The sequence below is a fragment of the Hirundo rustica genome, chromosome 23 (assembly GCF_015227805.2).
Source record: "Hirundo rustica isolate bHirRus1 chromosome 23, bHirRus1.pri.v3, whole genome shotgun sequence".
Lineage (NCBI taxonomy): Eukaryota > Metazoa > Chordata > Aves > Passeriformes > Hirundinidae > Hirundo > Hirundo rustica.
In genome coordinates, this window is record NC_053472.1 from 5943680 (window position 1) to 5960149 (window position 16470).

Genomic DNA, 16470 nt, shown 5'->3' on the forward strand with positions numbered 1-16470 from the left:
CCCTCTGCCGCCCCCAGCCTGGAGCAGCCCTGGAGCAGCCCCTCTGCTCCCTGCCTGGCTCTGGGGGGGCATTTCCAACCCGCTGGGCTCTCCGGAGCGGGAGCTGCTGCCGGGGATGGTGAGAGCAGGGCCGGCCGCCAGCCTCCAGCGGGGCACAGGGGACACATCTGCGTGTCCCCACTGAAGGTGGGGGGCTGCGGGGGCCGCAGGAACCCACCGTGTGCCACAGCCCGAGCACAGAGCAGGCAGCCGGCGGTGCCAGGAGCTGTCGCCTGCAGTTCAGGGGAAAATTTTTCCGCCCTCCCACTCCGGCGGCTGCGATCCACCAACCACAGCATTTACTGCTTTTTTTCGCCCCAGCTCCGCTCCAGCCATATTGGGCTGTGTGGGAGAAAGCGGCTCTAATGTTCTATGTCACCTGCAAATAACCCGGGCGTTCGAAAAAGCACCTCCACCACCTGCACAATCCACACCAACACCACGTCCTCTCCACACACAAAAGTCCGTCAAAATGAGCCCGGAAGCCTGGCTCCCGCAGCCCACCTTGCTCCTCACTGGCCTCACCTTGCTCCTCTCGCTGGGTAAGTGTCGGCTTGAGCCCCCTTGCATGTGCCCAGGTGGGGAGACACCCGTGTCCCTGGCCAGGAGCCCCCCCGCCCGTGTGCCGGCCCCGGGAAGCGCCGTGCCGCAGGGATGGGGACGGAGGCGGTGTGGCGCGCACCCTGCGGAGAGCCACCAGAGCCAGGGTGACCTGCTTTCGGGCTGCGAGGGGGGTTCGGTGCCACGGCATCTCCTGCTGAGAACGCCCCGCAATGCCGCTGGCGGGGTGCGGAGCGCGGAGCCCTTGGCGTGCCGGGCAGGGGAGCGGGCAGGCGTGGGGACAGGGGGAGGGCAGGGGGGCTGCGCTGGCTTGTGGCCGTCCTGCGGGGGGCTGGCAGGTGGGCTGCGCTGGCTTGTGGCCGTCCTGCGGGGGGCTGGCAGGTGGGCTGCGCTGGCTTGTGGCCGTCCTGCGGGGGGCTGGCAGGTGGGCTGCGCTGGCTTGTGGCCGTCCTGCGGGGGGCTGGCAGGTGGGCTGCGCTGGCTTGTGGCCGTCCCGCGGGTGCTGTGGCCGTGGCCGTGGCTGTCCCCGGGCCGGTGGCCGTGCTGGGGCCGCGGTCCGTGGTGCTGCCCGGCCCCGCGGCGGCAGCGCTGTGTCAGCAGCAGCTCCGCATCGATCGCGGCCGGGAGCGCGCCGCTCCTTTGAGGCGCTGTCCTGGAGCTCCTGCTTTTCCCCGAGGAGGGAGCCTGCGAAAGGAGGGTATAAAACCCAGTCAGGGCTGCTGTGGAGGCTGCTGTAGGTGTAGCCCCAGCCTGGGTGCAGCGTGACGGAGCGCTTGGGAGCCTGCGCGGCACCGCAGGACCCGGCCTGGACGGTCCCTGGGGTTCAGGGGGTTTCTTCCCCCACCTCTGTTGTCCCCCAGGGCTGAGTGCAAAGTTTGGACCCGCACACACGGGTGCTCCTGGGTCCTGCCAGGCCGTGGTGTCCCTGCTAGAGGTGACAGGTTTGCAGCTGGTGGCACCTCACCCCTCTGTAGAGCCCTGGGGACCCCCGAGGACACGGGACAAAGCCACGTCACCCACCTGTAGCACACGGGGCATGGTGTGAGGGGCACTCAGACAACGATTCCGTGCAGGGACCCCCTCCAGCCATTCTTGCTGGGACAGGCTGTCTCCTGGCTCTTCTCTCCCATCCATGAGAGGCTTTTTGGAGGCATCAAAGGTGGTGGCTGCCACGGGGCAGCAAGTGACACTGGCTCAGGACACTTCTTCCTGCCGTGGGTGCTGTGACTCGTCCCCATGTGCCCATCCCCGTGTCCCCGAGCCCTGTGGGAGCCCTCCCTGCGCTGGGGCTGGATGGAGGTTGTTCCCCGTGGATGCCAGCATGGCAAGGAGCCGTCCCCAGGGCTTGGCCATAGCCGAGGGCACCGCTCTGCCCCCAGGGAGCTTCAGGGTGCCGCTGGTTCACAGCTGGCAGTGGCACCTGGGGCTCAGCACGGCTGTCCCTGCAGCTCGGGAAGGCTCCTGTCCCTGGCTGCAGAGCCTGGCCCCTTTCCTGCCCTGCTTGCAGGCGGAGCGCAGCGGCCAGCGGAGCAGCCCTGACATGCGCCCGGCTTGGCCTCGGGAAGAAGGTTTGAGAGCAAAGAGCAGCAGCCCAAGGGGAGAGGTGAGGTGATCATAAAAGCACCCGGTGGCACTGTCACCGTGCCCTGTAGGGTGCCACGGCCCCCCAGGACACTCTGGTCCCTCCCAGGGCTGGCTGTCCCCGTGTCCCTGTGCTTCTCAGGGCTTGGCCTCGTGTTTGCAGCCGGCTTGGCTGCACAGGAGCCTGTTCCCCGCACCCAGCCTGGGGACAGGTGCTGGATGCAGGCACTGCTGGGTTTGGGTGCTGCTGAGGGGAGCTGCAGGGAAGGAGTGGAGGAGGGAGCAGGGCACAGGCACCCCATCCCTGCCCACCCCCAGGTGAGTCCTGTCCTGCCAGCTGCACCAGGTAGTGCCCCTCTTTCTCAGCAAGGCAGGGCTCAGGGACTGGCCTTGTTCCCCCAGCAGCGACCGGGATCTTGCTCTGGTCGTTCCCAGCTGGAGAATCCTTGCGTGGGCACTGCTGGCAGGGAAAAGCATCATCTGCATTCCCCCCGCGGAGCCCCTGGGGCCGGCCCTGGCAGATCCCAGCCCTCGCTGCCGTAGCTGTGTCCTGCTGGGAATGAAATGTGATGAGCTGAGCCATAAATCTGCGTGTGGCTGTGGCGCCGGGCCCCGTGTGCTGACGCTGCAGCCTCGCACAGCGCCATCGATCCCGCAGCAGCACGGCCTCGGGGAACAGCCGGGAGCAGGGCCTGCACTCAGCAGCGTTCAGCACACCGGGGGTGGCACAGGAGGGTCATCAGCCCCGGCAGAGCAGGGACGACGCTCTTCCTGTCCAGCCAAGGGACGGTGCCAGCGCTGGGGCTGCTCCCCTTCTCCTGCTGGGCAGGGAAATTCTGGTCCCGGCTGGATGCAGAGCGTGTGGATGTCTGGAAGGCGATGCCAGGCCCCAGGGAGAGCTCTGTGCAGGCAGGGCAGCATGGGGACATGGGCTCAGCCTCCAGGATGGCTGCCTGTGACACCCCCAAATTCATCTGCTCTCGGCAGCACCCCCGAGACTGGGCATGGAGGTGATGGCCCCTGCCACCATCAATGCCTTGAATGGCTCCTCTGTGAAGCTCTCCTGCACCTTCAACTCCTGCTACAAGGTGGAGAACAAGCAGTTTTCCCTCAACTGGACGTACCAGGAGTGCAGTAACTGCTCGGAGGAGCTGGTGAGTTTCACTGGGGGTCCCGGGAGCAGCTCAAAGGGCGTTGCTCGGGGTTTCTTGCAGGGCAGCATGTGCAGGGAGGGGGCTCCTGGCTGGGAAATGAGCCCGTGGGGTGCCTCACCCGCTGTCCCCGTGCTGCCCAGTTCCTGCAGTTCCGCACGAAGATCATGAACAAGCAGCTGGACCGCTTCGGGAACCGCGTGGAGTTCACCGGCAACCCCGCCAAGTACGACGTGTCCTTCACCCTCAAAAACGTGCAGCTGGAGGACGAGGGCACCTACAACTGCTACGTGCTGAACCCCCCGGACCGGCACCGGGGCCACGGCAAGATCAGCCTGAGGGTGCTCACCAAAGGTCAGTGCTCCCCTGTGCCGCGGGGCGCCCATGGGGGCAGGGGTCGCTCCCAGCTGTTCCCACCGGACCCTGCGCGCCCTGAGCCTGTGCCCTGTGTCCCCAGAGCCCCCGAAGCACGACTCGACGGTGGCCGTGATCGTGGGCGCCTCCGTGGGCGGCTTCTTGGCCGTGGTGATCCTGGTGCTGATGGTGGTGAAATGCGTGCGCCGGAAAAAGCAGCAGAGGCTCAACACGGACGACCAGAAGACAGAGGAGGAAGGGAAGACGGACGGCGAAGGCAACCCGGACGAGGGCACCAAGTAAAGCCCCCCTGCCCGCCCCTCCCTCCTCTCCCCTGTACAGCGTGACCCTCTTGATGTGCTTCCCAGAGCAAGGATTTCTGTCTCCCCAGAGCATCCCTCCTTCCATCCAAACACCCAACCCAGCCTGGAGCAGGGCGCAGAGAGAAGGTCCCCGGAGCCTGGCCGTGCTGGGCAGGGCTGGGGAGGGGGGCTGAGGCTGAGCTGGGAGCAGCCTGTCCCCTGCTCTGAGTGCCAGAGAGCTGTGAGGAGGTGCTGGGGACGGGCTGGGGGCGGGTGAGGGGGGATCTGTGCAGTCCCCACACACGGAGGGGAGCAGGGGGTGCCAGGAGGGGCAGAGGGCTCTGGGCAGCCCTGTGCCCAGTTGTCTGCTCTCTGTCCCGGCAGAAAATGCGAGCAGGGGTCAGCAGTTTGCCCTCGGGGTCACAGCTCATCCCGAGGTGTCCCTGCTGTGCCTGGGCCGCTGGCACTGGTGTTCCCAACCTGAGGGATCCCAGTAGCTGCCAGTCTCCTCCTTGCAAGCTCATGCTCCTCAGGGACTGTCCCAGGCTGCTCAGAAGTCGGTGGCCAAGGCCATGAGCTCGCCCAGTGTCTTGGAGCTTCGCAGTGCTTTGGAACCCTTGGCAGCTCTTGGCGTGCAGGGGATGGACCCTTCTGCCTCTCGGGCTGTTCTTGGGTCTGAGCACCTCAGCCCAAGGTGCTGGGCTGACTTTTCTGTGCTCATTTCCATCTTGGGGAGGGTAATTGTGATGGAAAATGTCCTGCTGGTGTGTCAGACTGAGGGGGTGGGGAGTGGTGGGGTGAGGCTGCTGGGGACAAGGAGCTGCTGAAAGGGAGAGGAGCTTTTGGGCACTTGCTGGGAAGGACTGGGCACAACAGCAGGCCCAGAGCTGGGACAGCTCTGTCACCCTGGAGCAGCCCTGTGCTGCTGAGACTGCCACCTCCAGCCTCCCTGCGGAGCACTGCGCACTGAAACTGCCATGGCAACGCACTGCCAGCGTGCCCAGCCCCGTGTGCCCCCTGCCTCACCTGGCAGGTGAGCTGTGCTGGCTGCAGCACTGCGGGATTCAGGCAGGGAATGACCCCCGGCCGTGTCCCCTGTGGCACCGGAGCTTTTCCTCCCCCGTGGCTGCCAGGAGGGGACAGTGCACGGAGCCACAGGGGACACTGCCCAGGGGCAGGCGATGGGGGTCCCGTCACCCACGAGCAGCACTGCCGGGGGAGAGGGGACGCCTTTGCAGCGTCCCCGTGCAGAGAAGGGACACCATCGCCGCGTCCCTGTGTAGGTGCCACCCCGGCGATGCCATCGGGCCCCAGGGATGGCGGGACAGCTGTGCCCTCCCTGCTCTGCCCCATCGCTTTCCCGCCCTGCCCGTCCCACTCGACCCCGCCGGGCTCCACGCCGCTCCCCTCCCATCCGCAGCAGGAATGTGCCGTGTCCCACGCGTGGCTCCCTTGCCCCGGGCCCTGCTGCCCGGGGGGGGCCGGGCCGTCCCCACACCCCCGCACAGTGCCGGCGGTGCCCGGTGCCGCAGGGCCCCCGCACCGCCCTCTGCCAGAGCCGGGCTGCCCCCGGCTCCTGGTGCGACTGAGCCAGCACCTCGGGGGCGCAGTGGCCTCTGAGTGTTGCACATGACCGGTCTTGCATCTGCCTTTCATTTCTTTTCGTGCACTTTCCTTGGATTGCAACTTGCCAATGCATCTGTCTGTACGTAGCTGTGCACAGCAGAGAGCCGACAAATACAGATCTGTACACACAGGAGGGGCTGCTGTGGGTCGTGCTGTGGCCTTGGGCGTGCGCCTTCCCCCTGGGCTTCTCTTGCCGAGCGCTCTGCCGAGCGTGGGATGTTTTTATTGCTCTTTGTACGGTCAAAACAAACAAAAGAACAACGAAAACACCGACTTTGCCCTCGATGCTTTTGTGCCGCAGCCTGGAGGGGCGGGACAGGCCCCTCGGTCTGCTCTGCCCGGGGGGATGAGCCCGCTCCGGAGCGGAGACTGGTCCTGCTGAGGTGCTTTGGGTGCCGAGGGAGCCCAGGGCACCCCTGTGTGTCCACAGCTCTGTCCCTGGGAGCTGCCACAGAGCCAGGGCAGCGCTGGGGGTGGGAGCGTGGCCAGTGCTGCCCCAGCCTTCCCACAGGGGTGCTCCACACCCCCTGTGGGGGCTCCAGGACCTGTGCCCTGTCAGCTTCTCCACCCGTGCTTCTCAGCGAGCTGGGATTGATGGCTGCTCGCGGCAGGTAAGGCTGGGCAGGCTCCAGCAGAGCCCAGGGCACGCTCCGGGTGATGGACACCCGAAACCGGCTGTTCTCCCGGTCCAGCAGCGCCGTGGGGATGCTCCGGAGCAGCACGACACAACTGGGGCACAGTTAATAGGCGCATCCATCAGCTCACGCACCGTGGAGACACGAGGGAAGCTCTGACAGCCGCCCTGCGCCGCGCCTCTCCCCGCTGCCCTTCGCTCCGGGCTGCCGCTGCATCCCAGTTCCTCACACAAGCAGGGTCCGGCCACACGCTGCCCCGAGGCACTGCCACCACCTCTTTCCACCTTCCAGCCCTGCCTTGCCCGCTCCCCAGCCCCTCACCTGCTGTTCCCGGCAGCAGCGCCAGTGGGACGAGCTCTCTCAGTGTCCCTGGGACACCTCAGCGTGGGGTCAGCGCTGCGGAAAACTTGCAGCCTCCCACGGCACCTCTCCCTCCCCGAGGAAGGGCACCCAGATCACCTCCACTGTCCTGCTGACACGGTCCTGCAGCTCCAGGGGGTGCAGGCAATCGATCCCGGGCCCGTGGCAGGGAACAGCTTTGCCACGCAGGGAGCGCAGCTCCCCGGAGGAGGACGTGGGGCTATCCCCACCCAGCTTCAGGGGGTCAAAAGCATCCAAGGGAAAAGGGGATGGGGATCCCTTGGCACTTTCAGGATGCTTGTTGGAATGTCACAGACAAAAAACTTGAGGAGAGCAGTGGGATCACAGAGGAGACCCCGTGGGACACAACAAGGGTGAGTTCTCACTGCAGGGGACTGAGGGCAGGGACAGCAACTCCCCAGCACTGGGGCTTCACGGATTCCCCAGAACCATGGACATTCCTTGTTACAGAACACCAGCATTTCCTTGGGCCAGGTGGGATTACAGGTGCTGAAGAGCAGGAGAGGGGGTGGGAGGTGGCAGGGACCTGTGCCTGACCCTGTGCAGAGTTGCAGGGAACTGCTGGGTGTCTCAGGGAGAGTCCGGAGCCACAGCCCCTGCAATTCTGCCCTGCCACGGCTGGGAAGTAGAGAGGGGGCACCTGGAGAGGGAGCAGCACTGAGGTCCGGGGCACTGAGAGATGTGAGGAGCAGCTCTGGGGCACAGAATAGGGAGGGTTCGCTGGAGGTGGCCTCGGGCTCTGCCGAGTCAGGATCAAACTTTCTCCTGGGATACAGCAGGGTCACCTCAGCGATTCTTGCAGATGCTCTGCAGTGGCTGCCGGGGACACGGCCGCTCTTCCCCTGCGTGTTTCAAGGGCCCGTGGAAGGGGGTGAGGAACCTCTGCGCTCCGGAGGGCAGGCAGCTCTGCGGGCGGGGGCGAGCAGGCAGCGGCAGCGCAGGGAGAGGGGGAAGCACCGCTCCGAGCGAGAGCTGCAGGCAGCCGAGAGCTGGAATGACAAAAGCAGCCAGGTACTCACCCGCAGTCTGTGCCCGGCACCTCTCGCTCAGCTTCCAGCCCGGCGAGTCCGTCCCAGCCAGGACAGCCCTGCAGAGCCCGATCCCTGCGGTGCCTCCTGCCAGCTGCCAGCTGCCGGGACGCCAGGCCACCTTGTCTTTTAAAGGTCACAGCCAGAGGACCTTGCAGTAAATATAAGGTGCTGATGGGAAGCTCCTCTGTTCCAGCGTTGCCACCTCCTCCTCCCCCTCCATCGGCAGGAGGGCTCTGCCTGCTCCTGCTCCGGGAGCACAGCATCGTCTGGCTCCGGGAGCTTGGGGAGGAGGCTGGATTGTCCTCCTGGGGCAGCCCCTGGCACGACGCTCCAGGGCAGCCGGGGCCGGCGCTGCGCCTGCTGCGCTGAGCTGGGAGCTGCAGCCCAGCCGCTCTGCTCAGCTCTACCTGGTCGGTAGCCACGTGGAGGGAGGCAGGAGCCCTCCTCGGAGAGCAGCAGCCCGGCATTTTAACCCTCCCAGCTCCGCCAGTGCAAGGTGAGAGGGACTGAGAGCGCACAGGCAGCCGCTGTGCCCCCCGGCAAGTTGTGAGCCAGCTGGCAGCACCCCTGAGCCCTCCTTCCTGTCCCCCAGGGAGGTGACAGCGTCCGAGCGCAGGGTGCTCGCCTTCCCTGAAACCAGACACAGCAGCCCGGTGCTGGGCTCAGCAGAACAAGTTTCCGCTGAGCCGCAGGAATCCCGGATCCCATGCCGGACGTTTGCGACCTGCCGAAATCCCAGGGCCAGCTGCTGCCACTGCCCTTCCCGGCCACCGGCGGGCTGGGGGACAGCAGAGCCCCGTCCGGGCCCGCGGCAGCGGCAGATGTCTCACGGGATCAGTCGGCCGAGGAGACCGGCTGGAGCTGCCAAGTGTGACAGCTCCATCAGGCGCCGGTGACAGCCAGCGTCCCGCTCCAGCCCCGGGGCGTGCAGGGGAGCGGGCGCGGGGATGCCAGGCTGTCACCTCTGCGGGGACGCTCAGCACGGACGCGTGGCTGCAGGGCCGTGTCAGCACGGGACAAGCTGTGTGCCCACCTGCCCAGTGCACCCCGCTTGTGCCAGTGCCCACAGGAGCTCTGTCATATTTACAGCCAGGCTTCCCAGCCTTCCTGCCCCCAGAAGGATTTAGGGCTCTGCTGGCAGGATTGGCAGTTTAGCCGAATGCATCCCAACTTGCATCCCAAACGCAAGCAAACTTGGCAGGCACCTGAGAGTCGCAGGAGGGGCTCCTCCACACCTTCCCCCGCACCAGGGTAGGGCTGCAACTGCTCCAGGTCCCCCACTGCTGCAGGTCCCGTGCGCTGCATGCTGGCCTCAAACTCACCTGCACCTGTGCCTCTGGCCCCCGCAGCCACCAGGCTCCCCTGCGGGGGTGACAGGCGTGCCTGCAGCCCCTCGGATCCCTCTGCCTGCCCTCTCACCATTAGTGATGCTCCAGCAAACGCTGCGCTCCTCCTCCTGTCCCCTCAGGGCGCCTGCGGCTCCGCTCCCGTGGCTGGATCCACCACCTCGCTGTATCCATCGGCTCCTGAATCCATCCCCTCCCTGAATCCATCCCAGCCGCCCGCCAAGGCACCTTCTGCTGCATCAGCAGAGCCGCGCACGCTGCTCCCGCAGCGCCGGCTGCCAGCGCTGCCCTGCCTGCTCCGCCTGTATTTTTCCTGCCTCTCTTGCCAGCCCTGCAGCCCTAACGCCTTAACCCACAGGCACTGCTGGCATCCTCTCAGCCTCCCCTGGGATGTCCCCGAGCCCTGCAAAGCCTCCTGCTTTCCCTCCTCTCTGCTGCTTCACGCTGCTGGCCGGGAGAGCTGCGAGGGGGGCTGCACCGGGATGGGGAGCCTGGACGTGCCTTGTGACACCAGTCAATCCAGCCTGGTCCCTGGGGTGAGCTTTGCCAGGACGTGTGCCCTGTGTCACTGCAGAGAAGAAGTCGGCGCCGTTCCTGCTCCAGGAGCGCGGCAGCACCTCCGCCCCTTCCCGCCGCGGCTGTTTTGGGATGCATCACCTCCCGCAAACGCTGCTCTCTGCTCAGGCCTCGCTGTCTAATGGGCCTGGGCGCGGAGGTGAAGCTCTGCCTGCCCACACCACGCCCCGGGGGCTTCCATTAGGAGGGCCCCCACCGCCGCCTTTGGGATGCGGTGTGCCCAGGGCAGGCCTAATGGATGCGACAGCGAGGAAAAGGTCGCTGAGACGAGAACTTTTGTGCAGCCAATTATCCCGGAACGAGATCACGGTGAGAAAAATAAGTTCTGAGTGTTCCCTTTGGCGCCAGGCGGGTCCCTCTGCAGCCGTCGGGGTCTGGCTTTGCCCCCCACCTGTGTCTGCTGTCTGTCTTGGGGATGGAGGGCAGTGGTGTCGCAGTGCTGAGGTGCCCCAAATGAGAGCTGACCCACAGCCTTGTCCTGTTTTGTTGTCCTGGAAGCCACCAGCCTTTGTGGCACTTTGGCCTCTTCCCAAAGTGGCCCAGGGTAACACCAGCCCAGTGTTTCCAGGCCACCAGAGATTGCAAAAAACCTCTGAGACCAAGGCTGTCACTAAACCATGTCCCCAAGTGCCACAGCCATATGTTTTTTTAACTCTTCCAGGGTTGGTGTCCCCACCACTGCCCTGGGCAGACTGTGCCAGGGCTGTACAACCTTTTCAGTGAGGAAATCTTCCCTAATATCCAACCTCAACCTCCCCTGACACTGTTTGAGGCCGTTTCCTTTTGTCCTGTCATTTGTTACCTGAAAGAAAAGCCCGACCCCCACCTGGCTCCACCCTCCTGCCAGGGAGTTGACAGGGAGCGAGAAGGTCCCCTCGAGCCTCCTTTTCTCCAGTTTGAACCCCCCGGCTCCCTCGGCCTCTCCTCATCCGGCTGGTTCTCCAGCCCCTTCTCTAGACACACTCCAGCTCCTCCATGTCCTTCTTTCGAGGGGCCCAAAAGTGCGCCCAGGATTCGGGATGCGGCTTCACCAGTGCCGAGCAGAGGGGGAGGGTCACTGCCCCGGTCCAGGGAGCTCTCCTCGATCGCCCGGGCGGGGGGATGCGCGGGGGGATGCGGAGGAACGCGGAGGAGCGCGGAGGAGGGCTCACGGCAGCCCCGCCCGGCGGGGCCCCGCCCGGCTCCGCTCGCCCTCCGCGGGGGCGGCCAGAGCCGGGCGCTGCGGGCAGCAGGGACCGCTCCGCTCCGCACAGCCCCGCGCTGCCCAGCGCTGCAGCCATGGCCCCGGGCTCGCCCGCCGCTCGCCGCCGCGCCGCGCCGCGCCTGCTGGCCGCGCTCCTGGGTAAGGGGCGCGGGGGGCTGCGGGGACCCCTCCGGGTACCGCCCGAGTCCTGCGTCCCCCCCACCCCGGCTCCCCGGCGGGGACCCTGCCCCGGGGACCCGCGGCAGCCCGAGGCGGGGGTCCCCGCTCCGCGCCCAGCCCCCGCACCCCGCCCGCCGCGCCCGGGGATGCCGCCCGCGGGCGCTAACGCCGCTCTCCGCTCTGCAGACGGACGGTCCGGAGCGCCGGGGATAAGTCACTCGGCCAAGGTGACTTCGCAGCCGAGCCCCAGCTCCGAAGTCCCGGCTCCGGCCCCTGCCCTGCCCTCACCGGCGCTCCCGTCGCCAGCGCTTCTCCTGCGAGCACTGCGGCTGCACCCCGCTTTGCCCCGCTCCTGCGCTGCCCGCCTGCCCGGGACCGGGGGATGGCCGCGGGGAGGCCGTGCACTGCTTCAGCGCCAGCACGCCCGCCGACAGGTCATTGTCTTACGGTTCCTTCGGTACGACGACCGTTCGCATGTGCTTGTCCCTGGCGCGGGGACCGACCCGCGCTGAGGGGCCGCTGCTTGGAGCATGGTGCCCAGCCCTGTGCCCGGGGATGCCCGAGATCCCCCCCCCCACAGGGTGCAGGGAGGGGCGGGCAGCCCTTCCCTCCCCGCTGCACACCTGGGGCGGGCTCCAGCCACCTGCATCAGCCTCACGCACCCGCTGCACTTCTGCTCCCGTGGGGCATCCTCGCGTCAGCCCGGAACCGAGGGCTGGCTGGGCAGCGCTTGCTGCTGGGGCACTCCCGTGGGAGGCGTTTTAGAGGGCAAAGTTCTTAAGTTAAAGGATGCTGGAGACGCAGAAAAGCACGTAAGTACCTGACACCCTGCAAGATTTAGGTACCAGCACCTGAGCTGGCAGTGGGGTGGTAGGAGAGACGCAGAGATGCTTGAGACCGCTCGGGGCTCTGGGGTCCAGGGCGTGGAGGTGGAAACTCTGTCCCACAAGCTGCTCAGGTGGGCTGGGAGCTGGAGAGGACGGCGGGCAGGGGAGCGCAGGGCTGGTCTCCGTGTGTCTGTAGGTTTCGGGGATGCCGTGCTCCGCAGGGAGTGGCACCGGGCACCTGGCAGCACCACCAGTGCCACGGGACAGGTGAGGGCCATGTGTCCTGTCCTGGAGCACACCGCACCCGGCTCCGGGCTGGCCAAGGAGCTCCTCTCTCTGAGCCCTGCTGGAGAGGAGCCCGGCCAGCCTGCCAGGCAGGGCTCGCTGCCTGCTCCAGGATGTCACGCCGACTCTTATGGGCAGTGAAAGTTTTCCTGCAGCAGCTTTCCCGCAGCTGGCAGTGCGGGGTGAGCGCGGTGCCCAGCGAGCCCCCTCGCTGTGGGGGGCTCTGCCCCTGCAAGAGCAAAGCGCAGGCAGCCAAGGCTCTGGCTGCAGCAGGAGCGGCTGCTCCCTGCTTCCCCGGGCTGGTTCTGGGGAAACGCTGGTGCCTGCAGGCATGGGAAGGAGCCTGGAGCCCCCAGGGGAGTGGCCCTGAAGGTTGGGGGTCTGGCGGTGCGAAGCGCAGCGCCTTTGGGAGGGGATGGAAAAGCAGCGCTGGGAGCTGATGTGCGGCAGGTTCAGGCAGTGCTCCTCCAGCGTGTTTTCCTCGGTGCTTTATTTAGTGGTAGCATATCAGTTTTGTCTTCCTGAGAGCGCAGGATGTCGGCAACAAGGTCAGCCTCGATTTACCCCACACGCTCAATTCAGATCGCATTCTAAGGGCGGCAGACAGGTTTTAAAGTGTTACAAGCTGCAAGGAATCGTCTTTCCTGTGAGTGTGTGTGAGTGTCTGCTGGCAGCACGCTGCAGGCTCAGCCCTACCTGCAGAGCCAGGCATCCCTCTGCCAACTCCTGCTCCAGGGAGACAGCTCCTGTCCCCTGGGACGCTCCTGCCGGTGAAGTCCCCTCTGCAGCATCCCCAGGGCTGCTCCGGGAGCCTGAGATTCCATCTGCCGGGAACCACTCCCTGACGTTAGCTCCGGCCTCTCGAGCAAAATGAGGAGTGCTTCTGTGTAAAGTTAAATAACTCCTCGCCTGCAGTGCTTGCAATGCAGCACTGCAGCAGGGCCCGGAGCCCAGGATGCAGGGCTCTCAGGCTTGGCTCCGGCTGCGACGTGCCTGGGGAGTTGTTAGCACCGGCTTGTGTGGGAGAATAAATCAGCAGCTGAGGCGGCTGCAGAGAGAGGCGAGTCCCAGAACTGAGGGCAGCATGTCCGAGTTAAGGTCCTGGGACAGATGAGGGTTGGCTTGTGGCCATGAGAAAACTGTGTCCCCGGGACTTTGTGGCCAGGGAAAGCTCTGCAGGGCAGGCTGAGGTCTGGGAAAGGGGAGGACAGTGCTTTGCTGGGCCATGCCACATCATAAAAACGGGATGGGGCCGTGGTGGGATGGGGATGGGGAGTGGGGCTGCTCCTCTGGCCACGACCAGAGCATCCCTGTGCTCCCAGAAAGGATCTGGGGTGGCCAGATCCTGGCCAGCCCAGCGCAGCGCCAGTCCCTGCAGCCCAGGAGTGTTCAGCTCCTGCTGCAGCTGGGCTCCTACCTGCTCGTCTCTTCCTGCTCGTGGGGAGGCGAGGAGCGGGAGGAGAGCTGCATTTGAAGGTCATCTGGCAGCTCCCGAGGGAGCCGGGGCTCTCTCGCTGCTGGGCAAGAGGGGGCTGCTCCGGAGGGCCGGGCAGGGCTGCGGGAGGGCGAGCGGGTGGCAGGCGGCCAGGACAGCCTCGCTAATTACTGCTCCAGCTCCCGCCTGAGGAACAGAGCTCTGCTTCGCCTTGGCTTTCTTCTCCCCCTTTAAGGTCCAGCCGGAGGCCTGTGGATAACATGCAAATCAGGGCTCTCATTTGCACGCTTTATTCGTGGGGATATTCTGGTTCCCTTTGAACCCGCGCTGTGTCTGTGGGTGACCCAGCCCCAGTCCCCTCATCACCGAGCCGTTCTAGGGCTGGGGACAGGCGCTTTGCTCCTGCCGTGGCAGCCTGGTGTGCCAAAGGGGACACCACTTTGTCACCCTACAAAGCCTTGGCCTGACCCTCTCCTCCCCTCTCCTGCCAGGTTTGCACGTCTTCGCCATCGCCTTGGCCTTGGAGGTGTCGGTGGGGAAGACCAACACGGTGACGGCTCTCAATAACTCCAATGTCCTGCTGCCCTGCACCTTCACCACCTGCATAGGCTTCCAGGACCTGGTCTTCACATGGTATTTCAACTCGACGGAGCTGGTGGGTGGCTCTCCGGGCTCTGCTTTCCTGGCAGGTCCTGCTGTGCTTCCCCACTGCAGTCCTCGCAGTTCCCTTTCTCCTCGTGCAGGATGCCCTCCTCTCCGAGTGTCACCAGCTCTGGGGGGGACAAGGCTGTGCAAACGGAGTGACTCAAATACCCCGGAACATCGTGCTTTTGGCACAAAGCTGTTCTAGATTTGCTGCTGCCCACAGGCTCATTTGTTTTCATAAATTGGCTGTTCGGGTGCAAATCTGCACTTAGGGCAAAATATGGTTCATTTCCTCCTCCCTGGCTTGCTTTGAAATATGAAAGGTTCTCTATAGATTTGCTTCCTGCTGGGAATATTTGGCTCCTCAATTCCTCAGCGGGAGGGCTGGTTCGGAGCAGTTCAGCAAAGGAGTTCACTTTCCCTGGGGGTCTCCCATTTTTCCCATGGACTGTTCCATCGCTTGAGGGCAGGTCAGATCTGCTGCTTCCCAGCAGGATGTGCACCGGGTTCCTCTCCATGGCCATTCCTGCTTTGCTGGGGTGCAATGGGACGTTTGGCGGGGCGGTCTGCGCGTGCAGGGCTGAGTCTGGGCACCATCAGGAGAACGTGATCCTCTCCCTCACCCAGCTGATCCTGGCCCCCCTGCCTCGGCAGATTTACCACGGCAAGATAAAGAACAAAGCCACGGAGCCCACGCCCATCTGGCACAACCCGCGGGTGGAGTTTGTCGGCTCCACCACCAAGAAGGACAACAACATCTCCATCGTGCTGAACGGCGTGGAGTTCAGCGACGCCGGCAAGTACACCTGCCACGTCAAGAACCCCAAGGAGAAGAACGCCCAGCACAATGCCACCATCTTCCTCACCGTGGTCCATAAGAGTGAGTGCTGGCCAGGGTGCCGGGGGGGGCACTGGGCCGTGCCAGCACCCGGTGACAGGCTCCTTGCTTGGCTGTTGTGGTCTTGCTGGAGGTGGCCGACACCTCTGGAAGCCTCGGGTGGAGGAGGTTGTGGGGTTTTTGGGGTGGGATGTGCAGCTGGGAGCTCCCCGCTCCCCTCCCGAGCCCCCTCAGCGCCTTCTCTCCCGCAGTGGTGGAGACAGACAACACTGTGACGCTCATCATCGTGGGCGTGGTGGGGGGGCTCATCGGCCTCCTCATCCTCTTCATGCTCATCAAGAGAGTGGTCCTGTTCATCATCAAGAAGACGCAGGATGGGAAGTGAGTTGCGGCGGCGCTGCCGGGGGGTCGCGGTGAGCGGGCCCGGGGTCGGGGGGAGCTGTCAGCTGCCCGTGCGCTCTCCCCGTGCAGGAAGGAGTGTCTGGTGAGCTCGTCAGGGAACGACAACACCGAGAACGGCCTGGCCGGCTCCAAGGCGGAACAAAAAGCGCCACCAAAGGCATGAACGAAGCAGCGGCGCCCCGCGCCCGCCCCGCCGCGGGAGCCCGGGCACGGGACGAGCCTTCTTCCCCTTTTGTTTTCTTTCCGAACTGCCAGCGCTTGAGACATGTTTCTATTACACACGTGCCTGCAACCTGCACTGCTTCTCGGACAAGGCTGCGGCTGCCGGGGGGACTGGGAGCTTCTCGCGGACTCGGACTGGGAGGCTGCTGGGGCGGAGGGAGCCGCCGGCTCGGCTCTGAGCACAGGCAAGAGGAGGCAGGGCAGGGGCCGGGTGCTCGGCACCGGGGGTCCCGGCGTGCCCGGGGGCTGGAGCGTGGGGTGGCACGCTGGTTGCTGGCGGTGCGGAGCTGAGGCGGCTGGGAGCTGCCTGCTGCACCCAGAAGGTTTCTGGGATGCTCCGAGCCGGCCGTGCAGATGGAGTGGCGCAGGAGGACGGCAGGAAGCAGGGCTGTGAAAAGCACACTGGAGAACCAAATCAGTCACTGTGCCTCGCTCCCTCCCGCAGCAGGGCTGGGGCGGCTGGCCGTGTCCCCGGGTCCCTGCTGGCCCGTGATGGGGTGAGGTGCCACATTTCACCCCGGCTTTGTCCCCGCGCAGGGCCACCCCCGGGCGCAGGGCGCTCCTCCCCAGGCAGCCATCCCGGGAGCGCTCCCGGGCTTTGTGCTGCCCCCTGCCCTCGCTCTGGAGCTCGGCACTGGGAGCAGCGATGCTTTTGATGCCGGTGCCGAGGCTGAACTCGTTTCGTGGATGTTTTTGTATGAGGTTCCAGGCTGAAAGCAGCCAGTTGCGTCTCCCTTTCGCCGTGGCGTCCGCGGCCACGCAGGGAGGGAGCACAGCCGAGCCCCGGCGAGGGGAGCTGGGCCAGGGCTGTGCCACCGGACCGCCGGGCAACCCTGGGCACGTTGCTCTGCCTCTCCATGCCTCAGTTTC

At 65.6% G+C, this 16470-nt stretch overlaps 2 protein-coding genes across 3 annotated transcripts; both read left to right on the forward strand.

The window, feature by feature from the left end:
• Positions 1-351: 351 nt before the first annotated feature.
• SCN2B (sodium voltage-gated channel beta subunit 2) lies at positions 352-5871 on the forward strand. Its single transcript, XM_040085305.2, has 4 exons — positions 352-581; positions 3169-3335; positions 3476-3686; positions 3790-5871. Exons 1-4 carry the CDS (start codon positions 512-514, stop codon positions 3987-3989), a joined length of 648 nt encoding a protein of 215 aa, XP_039941239.1. The 5' UTR covers positions 352-511; the 3' UTR covers positions 3990-5871.
• Positions 5872-11286: 5415 nt separating this feature from the next.
• On the forward strand, positions 11287-15676 carry SCN4B (sodium voltage-gated channel beta subunit 4). Of its 2 annotated transcripts, none has more exons than XM_040085050.1 (5): positions 11287-11380; positions 13985-14148; positions 14766-15018; positions 15228-15357; positions 15448-15676. In XM_040085050.1, the coding sequence occupies exons 1-5, from the start codon at positions 11329-11331 to the stop codon at positions 15539-15541; spliced, it is 693 nt and encodes a 230-aa protein (XP_039940984.1). In that variant the 5' UTR covers positions 11287-11328; the 3' UTR covers positions 15542-15676. The 2 variants fall into 2 exon arrangements, with proteins under 2 accessions (XP_039940984.1, XP_039940985.1); XM_040085051.2 differs by having other exon boundaries at positions 14793-15018.
• The last annotated feature ends 794 nt before the right edge of the window (positions 15677-16470 follow it).